This window comes from Sebastes umbrosus, chromosome 16 (assembly GCF_015220745.1).
Source record: "Sebastes umbrosus isolate fSebUmb1 chromosome 16, fSebUmb1.pri, whole genome shotgun sequence".
Classification (NCBI taxonomy): Eukaryota; Metazoa; Chordata; class Actinopteri; order Perciformes; family Sebastidae; genus Sebastes; species Sebastes umbrosus.
In genome coordinates this window covers 1,430,462-1,448,900 of record NC_051284.1, presented here as the reverse complement: position 1 = coordinate 1,448,900, position 18,439 = coordinate 1,430,462, and the positions used below count along the sequence as shown (strand labels likewise).

Sequence of the window (18,439 nt, the reverse complement as noted above, 5' to 3'; positions counted from 1 at the left end):
TTTAGACCAGTAGAAGTTCAAAGTCACAGATCATATCTTCCAAGATAAACCTACAGATATCTTGCCACAGTTTATGGGTGTGTGTACATTTTGCAGAACAGAGGGACAACAGTTTCAGTGGGGGAATCACACACAAGACAACAATTTAAAACAATGTCATTTTTTTAATTTAACAAAAAAAAGACAGATTAAATGTAACCTCCATAAACACACTTCAAAGTTGGAGAAACTGATAGCGCACCAATGAAACGTAAGTCCAACCTACCTCTCTCAGAATCACGTTTCTAATTGGCCAACGGAGATGTCAATCACAAGTTCTTCCATTCGCTTCCCTGGCAACAGCTCGTACCCGGAAGTTGTTGTCTTGGCCGCGAAATCTCAACAGCTCAAAGCTTCATAGCGGTAGAGATGTCATTAAAATGTCTTTCAAATAGTCCCTAGAGGACTTCCAGCGGGACAGCGGAGTGGACAGAGCTCTGGCTCTATGTGTGTGTGTGTAGTGTGTGGTGGCTGTGATGCAGCGCAGTGTGGAGGTGAAGCAGGTGAAGCAGGTGATCGGAGCTCTCTGCAGACTGCTAGCGGCCACCGGCCTGGACTCTGTCCCCGCACCGGAGGACTTCAGACGGGCTAAATTCGGTGGTGGAGCCGAGGTGGTAGGTTCATGTGTTGTTCCTGTCAGGGCAGGCTGGGATGTTACTGCTTGACAGCTTTAGTTACTAGTTGTTTACTTGACTTTACATACAAACCATATGATCGCTTTACATATGAGGACATCAAACTATATAGAAGTGTTTTTATTTAATGATGATTTCCTGCTACATAATAGCCAAACAGTTACATAGCGGTATATGGTTTTCTGGTCAAATGAATGATGATTTGAATGATTTCTATTGATCTCATTTAGATCACTGCAGGAGCAGACAATGTGATAATAAGTGGCAATAAAATCCACAGTGTGTCATGTTAAAGAGAAAAGGCCTGGGTTCTGGGTTGTGTTTTGGGTGGCAGGGCTCTCCCTAATAGACAGTGAGTGTACTGTGTTCTTATTGGTATTCTAACCAGACATCTTTCTGCTTGCTGTTGTTTCCCAGGAGGATCAGTTTTGGCAGTTCCTCGCCAATATCCTTCAGACAGCGAGCATTGTTTCCTGTGAAGCTAGTGCACAGCTAGGAGGAGGTAAGTCACATTGGTTGTTTGTTCTTCTAGATCTGTTCATGGATTTTAACGCTATTTGTCCAGGACTAAGACTTTACTGATTACTAGTCCACCTAGATGCTTTTTTCCATGATTTGAAAACATCCCATTAGACAATACTAGGGCTGGCAATCCATTCAAATAGTTAATCATGATTAACCGCACATTTTTTTTCTGTTCAAAATGTACCTTAAAGGGAGATTTGTCAAGTATTTAATATTCTTATCAACATGGGAGTGGGTAAATATGCTACTTTATGCAAATGTATGTATATATTTATTATTGGAAATCAATTAACAACACAAAACAATGACAGATATTGATCCAGAAACCCTCACAGGTACTGCATTTAGCATAAAACAATATGCTCCAATCATAACATGGCAAACTGCAGCCCAACAGGCAACAACAGCTGTCAGTGTGTCAGTGTGCTGACTTGACTATGACTTGCCCCAAACTGCATGTGATTATCATAAAGTGGGCATGTCTGTAAAGGGGAGACTCGTGGGTACCCATAGAACCCATTTACATTCACTGATCTGGAGGTCAGAGGTCAAGGAACCCCTTTGGAAATGGACATGACCGTTTTTCCTCGCCAAATGTATGTAAGGTACCAACCAGTATGTCATGGTTGGTATCAATGGGTTCTTTAGGTTTTCTAGCTTCATATGATGTCAGTATCTTCATCTTCTAGCTTTAAAACTGAGCCTGGTACCACCCAAAAATCGCAAGTTGCGTTAATGAGTTAAAGAAATTAGTGGCGTTAAAACAAATTTGCGTTATTATCACGTTGAATTCGACAGCCCTAGACAATACACGTATAAATAAAAAAAATAACCTAACAATTCTTTGCCTTTATACATAACAATAGCGTATATAAGGCTGTGTGGCTCATTGCACATAACTGGACCAAACTGACTGACATTTCTTGAAGGGATGAAAGTCGTTATGTGGACTTGAATGTGTTTTCTCTGTCTGTGTATAGCCACAGAGTACAGGAAGCTGGTAACTGCAGGCCTCTGGCAGACAGGCTACCATGCTGACTGGATGTATGGAAGGGGGGGAGAAGGAGGGGAGGGCGGGAGATTCTCCAGCAGAGACCTCCTCCTGGCGTTGGGCTGGCTGCTCGCTACAGGACAACTGGAGAAACTGCTGACACAGCGAGTACAGCAACTGGACAAAACACTACTCACACCTACACCTGTAAGTACCACTGGCATACCACCACATTATACTGGTAAACCTCATTCTATATTGGTATATATTGTATGTATTTGTTGAATTGTATATCTTCAATCTATTTATCTCTCTCTGTTAGGTGAACAATCAGTTTTCCAATGAGCTCCAGTTAGACTCAGCATCTCTGAGGAGACCTCAGTGGCTCATTGGTTGTCTGAGACACCAGGGGCGGACCCTGCTGTCCATGCAAGAAGAGCGAACTCGCCTGCTCCATGCTGTGAGAACATCCCCTCTTTTACAACTTTTCCACATGCTGCCATTCTGTATTTGTTGCCAGATCAACAAATTAGACGTTTTGGAGTGTATATGTGCAAGATGACTGCAAATGACAGAATTCTCCATCTCAAACCGTAGCAAAAGTACAAAAGTACACAAGACCTTTTCTCCTCAATAGTGCATCAACATCCCAAAAGACAGAATAGGCACATTAATGCACACTCACCGTTTAATCCTTTTGGCTACTGTTAAAGGCCCAGACACACCAAACCAACAACAGAGAACTAACGGTGATGAAGGCCGACGCCTCACGTCGCACTCGAACCCACCGCAAAGACTACAGCCGACAGCCACACTACCACGTACGCTCTGCACCTGCGTGAGATGAAATAACTCTCCGCACCAGCAGGTGGCGGTAGTCTGTATTCATCATTCAAAAAGATGTGTGAGAAAGACTGAGGATGGCGGATATACAAGCCGTTGTTATGATACGTACATGAAATGAGCAGAATTTGCCGACCATTTTCACACCACTCCCGAGGCCTTTGGACACCGGGGGCGTGACAAATAAACAACATGAAAATGTAAAATACTTGCCTGCCATATTACAGTATATGTCTAGGGCTTCTATTGTGAAATGTAAGAACTGAAGGACTGGATCTGGTCTTTGCTCTCTTTGTCAGGGTTGAACGGAGTAATAAACTCTGTCGTCTTGGTTCTGACTACGGAGCCTTCGTGTTGTTGTTTCAAAAATATAGGCCCAACTCAACCCGTTCCACACAACGTGATTGGTTGATGCCTTTATTCACGGTGCAAAAGTTCTTTAAAAAAAAATTATGCCGCTTTTTCGACGCGTAATATTCACATTCTTTGTGAAAGTATTCATGAGAAAACCAACAGTTTGAAAATATATACTGCAGTGCGAATTAATCGCACAAAAAAAACGTCCCTGTTGTGACAAGGCTTTCATTCATGACTTAGCTTCATTCCAGATGTTCAAGTCGTTGTGAACATATCTGTGTGTTGGAATGATCAGATGAGATGAAGATGAAACATGAGAAGAGCCTTCTGTGTGACTTTACTCGTTGGCTTGCTTTCCTCACTTCCGTTTCTCTTCTTGTGCACTGATTCGTTTAAGCCGAACAGCCAATCAGAGTGATTTCTCTGCTCGGCTGGACTGAGGGCTGGGAGGCGGAGTTAAAGGAAACGCTACTGCGCCTGCTCTCTGGGCCCAATGGATGCGGAAGATCACCGGATGATCCGAGTACTTTATCACTTGTCAGTCGAGCCATTTTGGCTTCATGCGCCACTGAGACACTCTCATAGGAATGAACGGGAGCCTCCTCCAACGCTTTATCCAGTTCTCTTTCTACATCCATGGATTCAACATGCTGAATCGGCCAAAAAGCCTCTGACACGGGCAGACTAGAGCCAGCGATGCGGGACACACTGCAAAAACTAGGCTGACAGACGCTCACTGACGGCCCCAAACTGGCTGACTGTCGGCTTGATGTGTCAGGGCCTTAAGTATTTTTCTGCATAGTATCAAAACATTTTATAAAAATACTCAATTTAAAGGAACAGTGTGTGGCATTTAGGGGGATCTATTGGCAGAAATGGAATATAATATTAATAAGAATATTCTCTTTAAGATTCGTTGTGTTTTTGTAAACTTAGAATGAGCCGTTTCTATCCACATAGGGAGCGGGTCTTCTTCACAGAGCCGGCCGACATGTTTCTACAGTAGCCCAGAACGGACAAACCAAACACTGACTCTAGAGCAGGGGTCAGCAACCTTTACCATCAAAAGAGACATTTTTGTCCAAAAAATAAATAAAAAAATCTGTCTGGAGTCGCAAAACGTATTTGAGCCTTATAATGAAGGTAGCACCACCTATTGAGTCTAATGCAGAGAGGACACAGGTGCCAACGAGAGGCAGGACACTGAAGAATGGTCTTGAGGAGATTTGTCTGGAAGCTCTGTTCAGCAGGAGCTTCTAGTGTGTTTGTTCTGGAAAATGTCTTTCAATTACTTTTTTTGTTGTTTGCTAATTTTTCGCCGCAGAAAGCAAACCAATCTGTTCACGCACTATTAAATTCTCCATTTTCCTCTGAGAATTTTCTTTCTTTTAGATTTGTAAACCTACTGTAGCAAGGGAAACTCAAGACTAGACAACACTATTGAGGATCGGCAAAATTAGAGGTTAAGTGCCGGGCCGTAGATGTACGTAGGCTGTGACACACAGTTTAGTTTACTGAAATTTTGAAACTTATTTTTATTATTCAGTGTAAAGGCTAGGGATGCACCGATCCCACTTTTTCAGTCCCGATACCAATAGCGATAGCTGGGCTTTGGGTATCAGCCCATTGGTATCGGTGCATCTAGTATAGGCTACACATTTTTGCAATTGGAGAATGTAAGAATCACTTTAGGCCTACAAAAATGATTAATCAAAGTTAAAATGTTAAAAAATAACCATTATTCATTTCTATATAGTTTTTTGTCAAAGCCACAGCGAGCCACAGGAGAGGGGCTAAAGAGCCGCATGCGGCTCAGGAGCTGCAGGTTGCAGACCCCTGATCTAGAGAGAGACATTCATGTTTTCGCGTCGTCCACCGTAGCTCTCCTACACGCTTGTGCACACGCAACCTCACCACTAGATACTGCCAAATCCTACACACTGCACCTTTAAGTAGCTGAAATATTTATTGGAATAAGTTAAATTCAAGTCTAACCATGAAATAAATATTTTTCTCAGGTTTTCTTTGCCAGCCTTCCCTCCTCTGTATCCTCCTCCTCCTCCTCCACGGATCAAAGCTCAACAGCGCTAAGGAAGGTAAGAGTGTGTCTGCTGTTATTAATATGAATTACCAATAATATGCTCTGCTTAGAGTTAGATAACAAAACAATTTCCTGTCTGTTTACAACAAAATATGAAACATTATCAATCTTACTTCCTGGCCACAAAATCATTTTGGTTTTGTAAAAGCCAAGTAAATGAAATATTGGTGTATCACGTTCTTTACTGTTTATTTGACACTTTGTTACCGAGGTTTCGGCTGTAATCGTTTTGGAAACTGGTTCTACTGTATGTGAAAAGAATAGCAGTGTGTAGCAATATCATGACAGTGAAGTTGGGCTCAATAGCTTACTTAGCTAGTCTGTTGTTTTGCCTAATTTCTTAAAGGTCCCATATTGTAAAAAGTGAGATTTTCATGTCTTTTATATCATAAAGCAGGTTTAAGTGACATATAAATACTATGAAAGTATCAAAACAATCAATCCGTGGAGAAATACACACAGCCCGTATTCGGAAACTGTGCGTTTGAAACAAGCCGTTAGGATTTCTGTCCATTTGTGATGTCACAAATATACAATATTTAGACAATTTCCCAGTTTTAAACGTAAACATACTAAATGTGTCCCAGTTTATTTCCTGTTGCAGTGTATGTGAATGACATCAGCTGACAGGATGTAAACATGGACCCAAACTGTTTCCAAGCAACGCAATTCTGTTGAAATGCACTAAAACAAGCGTCTCAGACAGTGAATACAGATGTATTCAGACAGACAGTATGAGAAAAATAATGTGTTTTTTTTAACATTAACGCATGTAAACATGTTCTAGTAGAAACACAAAATACAAACATGAACCTGAAAACGAGCACGATATGTCCCCTTTAATCTTGTAAAATGCAGTGTTACAGTGTACATCTTCATTCTGTGTTAACACAGTATGCTTTGGGGTGTGTTTAAAACTATAACGTGAAGTGTGTGTGTGTGTGTGTAGGACTGTGTTTGTATGCAGCGGCTCTGTGATCTCCTAGAGGCATATCTGAACTGGAAACAGGTGGAGGAAGTCTTCTGGACCTGGATGGTGAGTTAGACAGTTAGACAGTTTTTGAAAAAAAAATAGTTAAATTTCTTGATGTGGCTTATAGTTTCCTGTCATAAAGAAATTATGTCAAATTGTTAATGTGCAAATTCATATGAAAGAGTATGTGTGACTGGATTTGGACACTGATATATATTTTTTTCATTTTAGTATTATTATTACCAGCCAACAGATGAGCTAAATTCTCCTCTCAGTGTCCTCCAAGATGGCAGCAGCCAGGAAATGTGACGCAAAGCATGTGTGTCTGTGTGTGTCTGTGTGTATGTACGTGTAGGACAGTGTGGCGGATTGCCATCTGACAGATCCTGTCGTCACGAAGCCTACACATGCACCCAATGGGAGGGCCAGAGTGTGTCACCACGGAAACCAGGGGCTAGACAAATTGGAGGACATGCTATTGTGTCTGCCTACAGGACAGGTGTGCAACATACAGTATACACACGAGTTGTTAATTCCTACAGAGGTCATTGCCTGATGGTTCTGATGATCGTTTTGGAGAAATGCAGTTGAATGAAAAATCACAATATGTGATTTTTCAGGAGAGTTAAGTTCTGGAACAATTTGTTGAAAAGCAACAGTTTATCCATCCATTCATCACTTCTGTGCCCTTCAGCATCTCTGGCTATAGAAATCAGCAGAAACACACTCCTCAGCCCAGAGCAGACAGTAATCACTCAAGAAAACATCTTTAAAGGACTATTTCTCAGGCTATGCCCAAACTGTAGTGAGGACGATGATCTCCAATCCAAAGCTATTAAACTAAAGGAATACTTCAAGGCCAGGGGATACTTCCTTACAAATATAGATTCAGCCTATCGGAGAGCAGTGAGCCCAGATAGACATTCCCTATTCACCTAATGCTTCCACACCCATTTTTTCACTTCCGGTTGGAATGCAGCTGTACTAGGTCTTCCGGTTTAGCTCCATTAATGCTATTAAACATATGATTATGTATTCAGCTACACTGCGGCGATCAGATTTACCGTTGAATGGTTTTACAATATCACATCCATCAGCCATCATTGACTGGGAGGACGACATATGAAAATGGCCTGAAAACACATATGAGGGCATTTGTAGTTTCTCATGGTTTAGATGGTTCCGCTATGAGGAGCTACAAAAGTAGGGAAGCATATCAGTAGACCCGCCGGTCAGCAGACAACAGCACGATGTGGTGTCCACAGTGTTTCTGTAAACTCTCACTGCCAGATGGAAGCCGGGTGCCGGGTAGACTAAGGGCCACACTAGAGTAGGGTGACCATATTTTCAAACCCCCAAACCGGGACCCTTAAGTGTACCGCACGCTCATGTTAATGCGTGCGAACGTGCTAATATGCATGCACCATAGGCGTTTTTATCAGGATGGCTAACATGGCGCACCTGTGGCGCATTTGAGCACGGAGTGGGATTAGAAAGAAGGTATTATTATAGGGGGGCTGGGGCATTATAGGCTGTGACAATCATGACTTATCGCATTCACTACTACTTACACAAATTAATTAATGAGTGGAACATGATAAACGTATATGTAGGTATAATATTGTTATCAGTATTTTATTCGTGGTGAAAACCGGGACAATTGAATGTTTTACAGATATCTGTTGGGAATCGGGACACCCAGCTCCAAACCGGGCAGTCACGGACAAACCGGGACGTCTGGTCACCGTATTTGTACGCTCTCACACAGCCAGCAGCTCCTCACAGCTCCGAAAATGTCAGCGGAAACTTCCACGTTTTTTTGGTTAAACTGATCACATATTGAAAATCTAAGAGGTTAATTTCTCACTTGAAAAAACACACAGCTTTTTTAAGGCTTAAAAATAGCTTTTTGGCAAGTAAAGGATGACACTGGCACGTCCTAAAAGCATTTCTCCTTTTGAGGGATATATTTTCCTAACCCCCATTAACTTCATTCAGACGAGCATGTAACTTAAAAGACCGTCTCTTCCCTTCATATCTGTCCAAACCTCTGTTGTCCACTTCAATGCCATCTCCCTCTGTGCTGGCTTTTATCGGTGAGGGTGCTGTAGGCTCACTGTTCTAACTCCACTGATGCAAAGGAGTTTGTGCACCCATTCACAAGGAAAAAGATCCAGTTGTTTATTAACTGTAGTATCACTCACGTTATCGATATACTGAAATGTCCCTGTGGTCGGGTGTATGTCAAACTAAATGAGCTCTAAAACTGAGCGTTGCAGAACATAAGACTGCTATTCACACTGACAATCTTGAGTATGTGATGACGTCATTACAGTATGTGAATGCAAATCATGGATCGGCCTGCGGCTCCTTAATGCTGACCTTATTGAAAGCTCTTACAATAACCATGAGCTCCAGATCTCGTCTTTGCAGATCCTTAGCCAAAGAGGTGTTGATACAGAGCCATGCTAGCTGTTTCCCTCTGCTTCCAGTCTTTGTGCTAAGCTAGGCTAACCACACCCTTAACACATCGACATGAGAGCGGTATCAAGTCTCATCTCACTCTTGCAAAGAAAGCAAATTAATGTACTTATCAAAATGTTGAACTATACCTCTTTAAACTTCTATTTATTGACAGAGCACACACTTACACACACTGGGTGTCATTCATGAAGTATGCACAGATTTGATAGTGACTTTTGACTATTCAAAAACAAGTTCTTTTGAATGATATGCTGTAAGTTCTAGACCATTAAAGGTCCCATATTGTTCTCATTTTCAGGTTCTTACTTGTATTTTGTGTTTCTACTAGAACATGTTTACATGCTGTAATGTTAAAAAAAAAAAAAACTTTATTTTCCTCATACTGTCTGCTTGAATATACCTGTATTTACCCTCTGTCTGAAACGCTCCGTTTTAGTGCATTTCAACAGAATTGCGTTGCCAGGCATCAGTTTGGGTCCGTGTTTACTTCCTGTCAGCTGATGTCATTCACATACACTGCAACAGGAAATAAACTGGGACACATTTAGAATGTTTATGTTTAAAGCTGTGTAATGGTCTATATATTGTACATTTGTGACATCACAAATGGACAGAAGTCCTATCGGCTTGTTTCAAACGCACAATTTCTAAATATGGGCTGTGTGTATTTTTTTGTATATTGAGCGTTTTGATAGTTTAACAGTATTTACATGGCACTTAAACCTGCTATATAATACAAAAGACATGAAAATCGCACTCTTTACAATATGGGAACTTTAAATAGTTACGAAAGCGCCATTGATGTTAAAACACAAAATGTTGCAATAGAGTTACCGCTGTTCCTGTCCCGTGCATTTTGAAAGTTTCACTTTCACTTTACAGTCAGCTGTTCGTTCATGTCCCGTGTTCTCTGCCAAGATATACAGTAGCAGTATTGAGGTTTGATGCACAGCACCCTCTTAAACTACTTCTGCCTCCATAGTAACATACAAATAAGAAGATATGGCAGTATGATGACAGAAAGCTTCATATTAACATTACATTTTGTACTATAATACATTGACCGTATTATTATTCTTAGTTGTAATTATATTTGTGTGCTCCTTTCATCTCGTCCCCCAGAAAGGACAGAGGAGAGGCAGAGGAGATGCTGAGGACAGACGAGGAGGAGGAGGAGGAGGAGGAGGAGGAGAGAGGTTGCAGGGTGGATCGGACACATCTTGCCTCCCTCCTCTTCTCTCTTCTCTACCCTGCCTGCCCTCCATCCTCCAGGTCTACAGAGCCAGGCTCCAGACTGAGAGGCCAGTCAGACACAGCAGCCACCGAGCAGGGGGGCCCCGCGGCGGGGACGAGACTCCGGACGGGCTCCCGGCATCTCAGGCTGCGCGGCTGCTTCTCCAGACAGAGGCTCTGCTGCTGGAGAGGAGGGGCATTCAGAGACTGGCCAATAGGATGCAGCTGCAGGAGATGATTGGCAGGCTGGAAGAACTGGTGTTGATACCACCATAGACTTTTTTTTATTCCTTGAACCGCTATTTTATTAATTCAGAAATAAACACAATATTGATTTTAATTTTTTTTATTTTTGCCAACGATTCACTTGACGTTTGGATGGAAAAGTGTTCTTCTTTCACAAGAAAATAAGCTTCCAACAACTTTAGTTTGTTGTCGCTGAAAATGATAATAACCTTCATATGTCATTTTTTAAACAGTTACAAACTGAAGAGAAACAGGACAAATAAGAACAAAATTAAACATTAACATAAAGTTAATACATAATTCCTATTCTATGCAGGCTGTCCTCAATTTTTTACAAATCAAACAATACAGTATATATATTTTAGACGGTTATCAAATTCAAAATTACTTACAATGAATTTTGTCAGTGCCCGATCCATCTTGGCTGCTCGATCCGTTCTGCTCATGTACGGGCGCGCCTACCCAGTATGCCTTGCGGGAAGACCTGCCCCTACTCTGCCTCTGATTGGCTACTGGCTTTTAACCGCTAACAGTAGGTAGCCTAGCTATGATGCTAACCAGAGCTTCAGAGCTGCCGTGGCTGAGGAGAGCAACTCAGCCACGGCAGCTCTGGCTAGGCTACCCGCTCAGAACACAGGGATGTTTTTTTTTATAAACGTTGTATGCTAGTTCATTATTAAATTCACTTCTGAGAATTTTTGAGGCGAGAAATCTGTGTAGATTTTGAATATTGGGCAGTTTTACGAAAATTGATGGCTCCACAGAGAAGTTCCACAAACTGGCTTGGCTGGAGCTCTCTCAAGAAACCGGTCACGTAGACGCGCCTGTGGGGATCACTGGTTATGCGCAGAACGGATCGGGCAGCTTGGACGGATCGGGCACTGACAAATCTAACAGAATAAAATGAAGTTCCTACATCACAAACATTACAACCACAATTAACAAGATCAGCAGTCACAGTCATTGTAGATTAATGAGATATGAGATTAATAAAATCCCTGTGTCCTCAGAATGTGTACGAGTGTTTAAAGGTGCTAAATGCGAGATTGGGAGCATTTCTATTGCCTCCGCACGGCTCTCAACATGGCCACGGCTGAGCCGGCGACTTGTAGCTAACGGTGCTAATAGCGCTAAGCGTGAAAACGGCAACAGTGCTGACAGAGCTAACAGTGTTAACCTGTGGGAGGAACTGGGGGGTGTGTGACACGCTTATCATGGCGTTATCAGCTGTAACCGCAGTATGAGAGCGGTGGTCGTGAGCTAGCCAGTGGGGCAAGCTCACATGCACAAAGTTGTACTAAAAGCATGCACGGCCGGCCCGGCGATGTCAACAAAGCAAGGACAAGCTTGGATTACAACACACACCTCTTAAGAACTGGATTGTGTAAGATATTTTGGGAAATATAAGTACAGCATTGGAGTCACACGGTTGGCCTAGCTTAGCATAACAGCTAGCCTGGCTCCGACCAAACTGAACAAAAAACCTATAAAACCCTAAAAATCTCACTAATTAACATATATCTCCTTTGTTTAATCCATACACAAACAGAAATGTAAAAATGAGTGTGTTTTTTAAAAAGAATGTGATGTCCTGCGTAGCCACCTGCCGAGCTCTACTATAGCTAGCTATAGCGCTTTGAGGGTGTTGGTAGACAGGTTTTTTAACTTTAGACAGTGCTCTTTCCGCCTTTTTCAAGACTAATGCTAAGCTAGGCTAACCGCATCCTGACTCCAGATCAGTACATAACACTCAGATTAGTATCAATCTCCTCATCTCACTCTCAGAAAGAAAGCAAACAAATGTATCTCCCAATATGTTGAACTACTAATTTAATATTTTGTACGTTTATTTGAAAGCTAAATATGTCTCTATATAACCAATACAAACACTTACATCCTGCTTTTGACTGCAGTTAAATTGCTTTTTTTGTTTATTAGAATAACAATACTATTAAATTCAGCTGTCATTACAGCAGTACTACTGTATGAAGTCAAACACAAGCCACAGTCGTTGAAAACATAATTTGCATCTTTATTTATTCATCAAATTAAATAACACCAAATTATAGTGAAAGTGCTCAAAAAAATGGGAATATAATTTTGAGATGCTACACTTGAGCACCACTAATACAGCAAGTGTTGATGACTTTTGATGTCTACGATATCTTGTCGTTTCATAAGTTGGCGGACTGAGCAATAACCCAGAGACTTGGGGTATCCCTTTAAAAGCTTTCTGCCAGCGCAGGGCGCAGAGAGGTGGTTTGATTTTCTGAGTAAAGGGCTGTAAAGACTAAACTATCATTAAGAATTAACCACCAGTAGTTTCTGCATGTAGGAGTTGAGCCACTTCTGTCTCTCCATGGAGGTGAGGAGTTTACTCTTCTCTCTGAAGGCAGCATCATCAGCCACCACCATGTTCCTCTTCACCGTGCCGGCACCCTGAGGCGCCCATTCAGCAGGCCACGACCTTTCCACGCTAGAGACACACAGACCAAGAGCTCGAGATCAGTGACGAGAAAACAATCCAGATACCACAGTCTCTAACACTACTACTGATGTTTAGTTTAGTTTTTTCATTTGAACTTGAGTTGACAACTCATGACACTTGAAAGTCATGAAATGCAGTCTTTACTTTAAGATTCACTGCTTGATTTTGGTATAGCTCCCAATAGCACCATAAAGCCCCACATTTCCTCTAAGACCCCTTAAAAGGAATAGTTTGACATTTTGAGAAATACACTGTATTTGCTCTCTTTCCGAGATAGATGAGAGGATCAATACCACTAGTTAGATATGAAGCTACGGCCAGCAGCCAGTTAGCCTAGCTTAGACGGGAAAACGGGGGAACGGCGAGCCTGCCTCTGTCCAAAGGTAACAAAATCCACCCCTGCCAAGAAATAGTGACACATAACTCCCTGTGTTATTCACACTTTGGTTTTTGAACAGATTAAACAATATATAACATGTTCATTACTTAACTTCATAGCAAATGTTGTGGATTGTTACCTTTGGACAGAGCTAGGTTAGGTGTTTCTAATAACCCTGTTTCTAGTCTTTGCGCTAAACTAACCGTCTCCAAGCTGCTAAATTACCAATCCTGCTATGGTGGAGGCGTGACCCGCCATACTCTGCCTCTGATTGGCTAGTACTCCTTGCCTTAGTTGGTTAGGTTTAGGCATGAGTGAGATTGGTTAGGGTTAGAGTAAAAATATCAGGGCAAGCCAATCAGAGGCAGAGTAGCGCGGCTATAGTAGGATTCGTAATCTGGCTCTCGCTTCATAATTAGACTGGACGAGTGGTATCAATCTTCTCATCTAACCCTCGACTCAACCGGCCCATTAAGTGAAATATTAACTAAGTTTAAGGATATGAAATCCGAGTTAGGTCTTGTAACAGATGTGGGCACAAACAAGGAAGTGACAGGGATAAACAGCTAAACGTGCTGCCAAACCCACACATAAAGAGTTTGATATTGCATAGGTCAGTTAGGGACATGTTACAACATATTACAGTGTGTTCCAATCCACGTACTTCCGGAAGTACACTTCAGTGTAGTGCACTGTGTGCACTCTGTACTTACTTAAGTAGTTCGTGAATTTCAGCGGGGTAGGATCGTCTCAAATTGAATACTCTGCGGCGCACTGACCAGGAATGACGATCGCAACTTTTCACCGCGGCTCGCTACCCGCCAAAATATCTTCTTCTTCTTCGGGGTTTTACGGCAGCTGGCGTCCTTTGTGTTGCACTGCTGCCTCATTCAGGTTTTACCCGTCCACTACCCGCCAAAATATCTGCCTGCTTTGTTGATCAAGAATACACAGAAAATGAAAGCAAAGTGGAAATTACGTTTCCAACGTCGTTGCCTACGCTTACGATGTGTCCTCCTGTTGGCTGAAAATGCACCAGTATGTTTAGGTATTGTTTTATTCTGTTATCTACGTAGCCCTTAGACATCCATAAGGTACGTTGTTCAGCACCGCAAAAGCTTCTGCATCATCTGCCACCATTTTCACATGTTTGAATAGTGGTTGTGGTCCCGCCCCTTCTGCTACGTAGCCAAGATGGAGAAATTGAGTGTGGAAAGTGTCCAGCGTTCCACACTCAACGATTTGACCGTTTTGAGTACAACATCCGGGTACTTCGAGTGCACTGCATTTTGCCATACTTCAGTGTGAACGCACTTATGCACTCAAAATAGTAAGTGTAAGTACAGAAGTACGCGGATTGGAACACGCTGTTAGTGTCACTAGATGTAAGAAAGTGCTGAGGCTGCTTCCATCCATTTTGCACCCCTGTTAAATAGTCAGTTTCATTTGAGAATAACTTAACAACAGCATTTTCCCCTTACTATGCAGTTACCTGGCCTCGGCCCTCTCAGGGGCAAACAGCCACGCCTCCCTCATCAGTCCTGCCTTGCTATCAGCTGCTGCTCTGAGGCTGGGCGCCGACATCATTTGAATGCTCCAATCACGGAGAGAGATGGAGGGGAAGAGCACGTCCCAGTCATCTCGTTTAGGTTCCTCTGAATCATCAGCACTTCTGGAATCACATAATATGAAACTTAATGATTCCTTGGGAATGATGTATCTTCTGTGGTGATGCAGTTGAAGATGTTTGAAGAGAAACTCCGCCGACACTGTCTTAGTTGTATAACAAATTTATTACAATAAGTTCAGTATCGTAAACAAGTAACAAGTTACTTGGAGAGCCTCCAGCCGAATAATGAGAGAACTCTCCCGAACGTATACAGACAGCTCCTTAAATACCGAGCTTGTTCTGGTCAAACCCTTAGTTTCCTCATATGGTTTTAGGAGAGGGACAAATAAAAATAGAAACACCTCTCTTTTGCCGCCATATGTCTCTTCAACTCTGACCCGGGCCTCCCAGGACCCTGCTGACTTAGCTTTTGGTATATCTTTACCATGACCAGTTGTCTCTTCAACTCTGACCCAGCTCTAAATCAGGAAGGCCCAAACAACAACTAACATTCCAATATACTCTCCTAATACAAACCATCTATATAAATATGCTGCATCTAACAGCAGACACCTCAGGAAACATCAAAATAAAGTTAGGTATCTGAGGGACTCGTTAGTTCAGTGGTCTGTTATTTTGGTACTCCTAACCATTGTACCATTGACAGTTATATTTTGCTGCTGCCATGATGAGATTTAGTGAGTAACCACCTGAGAGGTAGTCGAGGCTGAGGGAAGCCAGACGTCATCAAGGTCATACCCAGAATGCAAAGCAACAGGAAAGACATTCGGGGGAAAGCAGGCAGCTCAGGCATCCTAAAAAAAGACAAATGACATGTTAACTGAGTTGTGTATTTATAATCTTCAAAATAATTAACAACAAAATACAACATAACAATAAAACAGAAACCTATTTTCATCATCATTAATAAATAGCAGTATGTTGTTGTTTTTTTACAATAAAAAAAATGTCTCGTACTTCAAGGCTTACCTTATTGCTACCATAGATATAAAGCAGTTTTATATTATATTATTGCATTATTATTATTTACATTTACATTTAGGATTCTTTACATTAGAACAGATTGTTAGGTTTGTTCCACCATCCACAAGGTTCGGTATAATGTATTCTCATCCTTGGGTTTGGTGTCTTTGTTTTTAAGGCTCAGTATACAGTCAATTTGAAATAAAATAAAATAGGCTTAGAATATGTCATAATTTCTATGTAATCCACTTGGAGCACTCTCCAAGGTGTTGACAATAGAGAACAAAAATCTACTGAAATCCACCAGACAACTTGGGAGCTGCTGGTTTCATGAGAATTTTGGGACCTAAAATAAGCCAGAAACGATTGCGGCACCGTGACGACGCCCCTGCATGCTGCCTCATTTCTGACTGAGTATGCATGTTCCACACAGCCGATAAGTGTTTTTTGTTTTTTTTTACATTTGTGTTTTTTGAAAATATTTGAATGAGTTAGAATTAAATGTTAAATAATATTAGACATAATATTAAATGTTTAAACACTGCGCTCAGAGAGCTCCAATACAGTCAGTAACAGAACCCAACATCTTTGAAAATCCTCTCTTTGAGGTTTAGTGTATGCTCAGTTTGAACCAAATTCTGTCAATTATAGTCACAATCATTGAGACACAATTTTTTTCCTTCTTCAAAAACAAATAGAATTTCTATGAATGCATTCTTAAGCTGCTTGGGGAAAAAAAAATAATAGACTAACATGCAGCTTAAAGTAAAAATTAGCTTCATGCAAAGGTGCTGGTTCTGGGATTTGTTAAAGTTTTTAGTAGGCCGGTAGTTGGCTGATTTCTTACCTGCTTCTCAGGTGGACGTGTTGGTCTGTCTGTCTGTTAAAAGTTTGTACCAGCGACAAGGAGCCTCTCCAGGCTGGACTTCACAGGTTAAAAGTCAGGCGTCACACGAGCAAAGGTATGTTCCAGGGCGAACAACTAATCGCAGCGACAGAAATGACTACTGTATGTGCAGTCAGGTACTTTCTGTTTGTTGCTGCTTCCTATCTACCACTTACTTCTTCTCCTGTCTTCTCTAAATAGAAAGAAGTTTGGATAAAAACTTGGATTTCCGCTTGTGCTCTTTTTTTTTGCGCTTGGACTGCTGGTTGCTTCTGTAAGTGGCTGTGTGCAGGTCTACGCTGGTTGAAAAGTATCTGCTTCTTGTCGTACATACTTATATACCCTGGACTGGAGTGTTTTAACCCCACATCCCCCTAACCCACCCACACATACACGCAAGCATACACACCTTTCACCAGATCAAACCAACTTTGAGTTTAGCGTACAAGGGGACAGCCCTAGTGGAAGTGCTGTTAGCTTGTTAGTGTCCTGTTTCAGAGACTCTTAGTCATGGTGCTGTTGTGGCGAGCCCATCGTCTTATTACTGAAAATCATTATAGTGCTCGTGTGTGCATGATGTGCCAGTGTGTTCATTCATGCTCTGTGGCAGGTGAGCCAAACACTGCATGTTTCTATCGAAGATTGTCACACTTTGTCCACGCAGAAAAAAATATGTTTATGTGGATTTAGGAAAAATAATCTTACGTGGTGTCCATTATGGAATATTCCAGATAAGACAAAACAAAATCATGTGAATATATAGTAATAGTAAATTCAACCTGCAATAACCGACTTGACACTGATATATGATCACCTTTTAACCTGATATGGTGAACTTGTTAGCATACAGTAGCCTATTTTCAGCACTGATTTGGAGTCATGTTTGTGTTTAATATTGTGCCTAATATTCACCTTCCTTTTAGCTCTGTTTTGGTCTCCACCAACCCCTGAGGGAAATTCCCTGGTTATGCTAAATACTCCGATATGTTCACCAGCTAGTCGCTAACTGTGTCTGTCTGCTGTTTGTCTGCTGGTTTTTGGTTCTTTGTCACTGAAAATAGCTGTCTGCTGCCAATGGATGTATAAAGAGAACTGGATACAGCATTGGTGACAGGGAGAGAGTTGCTCAGTGGCACATGAAGCCAAATGACCCAGATCTTCCAGCGATCTTCCGCAGTCATTGGTCCCATAGAGCAAGCCCACTAGGGTTTCCTTTAACTCTGCCTCCCAGCCCTCGGTCCAGCCCTCGGTCCAGCCTTGGTCTGGGGAAATAACTCTCTGGATACAGCTACTGGCGCATTTATAAATGTTAGGACCTAATGATTTAAATAAGGACTATTCAAGTGTTCATACTGGGAAGATGATTTACCAAAAAAAAAAAAATAATTAACACCCAAACACCCATATATAGGGCATGCTTTTATTGGCTTGGGAAGTACATGAATATCCACTTTTTCTTCTTCTCTACTTTCTCAATGCGCAGCTGGTTCTGGCTATTGTTACCGTATATACAGTACTTCATTGTAAATCTGCCCAAAAATGACAGCAGACAACAGTAAACCAAGATGAGCTTTATTAAACTTAGCAGCTACGATGCTGCGTGTAGTGTCGTGGACATGCAGCCACTTTCCCAGTAAAAGTCTCCACCGCACATTTGGTTTAGTTT

The 18,439-nt window shown here is 41.7% G+C and overlaps 2 protein-coding genes and 1 long non-coding RNA gene across 4 annotated transcripts; 1 reads left to right on the top strand and 2 right to left on the bottom strand.

The window, feature by feature from the left end:
• The first annotated feature begins 329 nt into the window (after window positions 1-329).
• tedc1 (tubulin epsilon and delta complex 1) lies at window positions 330-11,436 on the top strand. Of its 2 annotated transcripts, XM_037746892.1 has the most exons (9): window positions 330-653; window positions 1,092-1,176; window positions 2,180-2,397; window positions 2,513-2,650; window positions 5,409-5,486; window positions 6,441-6,527; window positions 6,820-6,963; window positions 8,140-8,216; window positions 10,071-11,436. In XM_037746892.1, the coding sequence occupies exons 1-9, from the start codon at window positions 516-518 to the stop codon at window positions 10,417-10,419; spliced, it is 1,314 nt and encodes a 437-aa protein (XP_037602820.1). In that variant the 5' UTR covers window positions 330-515; the 3' UTR covers window positions 10,420-11,436. The 2 variants fall into 2 exon arrangements, with proteins under 2 accessions (XP_037602820.1, XP_037602821.1); XM_037746893.1 differs by lacking the exon at window positions 8,140-8,216 and having other exon boundaries at window positions 332-653.
• A 963-nt stretch (window positions 11,437-12,399) lies between these two features.
• On the bottom strand, window positions 12,400-17,126 carry pth2 (parathyroid hormone 2). The gene is made up of 4 exons (XM_037746896.1): window positions 16,735-17,126; window positions 15,614-15,718; window positions 14,787-14,966; window positions 12,400-12,903 (listed from the first exon to the last, which is right to left on the bottom strand). Exons 2-4 carry the CDS (start codon window positions 15,715-15,717, stop codon window positions 12,729-12,731), a joined length of 459 nt encoding a protein of 152 aa, XP_037602824.1. The 5' UTR covers window position 15,718; window positions 16,735-17,126; the 3' UTR covers window positions 12,400-12,728.
• LOC119474712 lies at window positions 15,069-15,474 on the bottom strand. Its single transcript, XR_005203625.1, has 2 exons — window positions 15,410-15,474; window positions 15,069-15,330 (listed from the first exon to the last, which is right to left on the bottom strand). It is a non-coding gene; the product is annotated as an uncharacterized LOC119474712 (long non-coding RNA).
• Window positions 17,127-18,439: the final 1,313 nt, after the last annotated feature.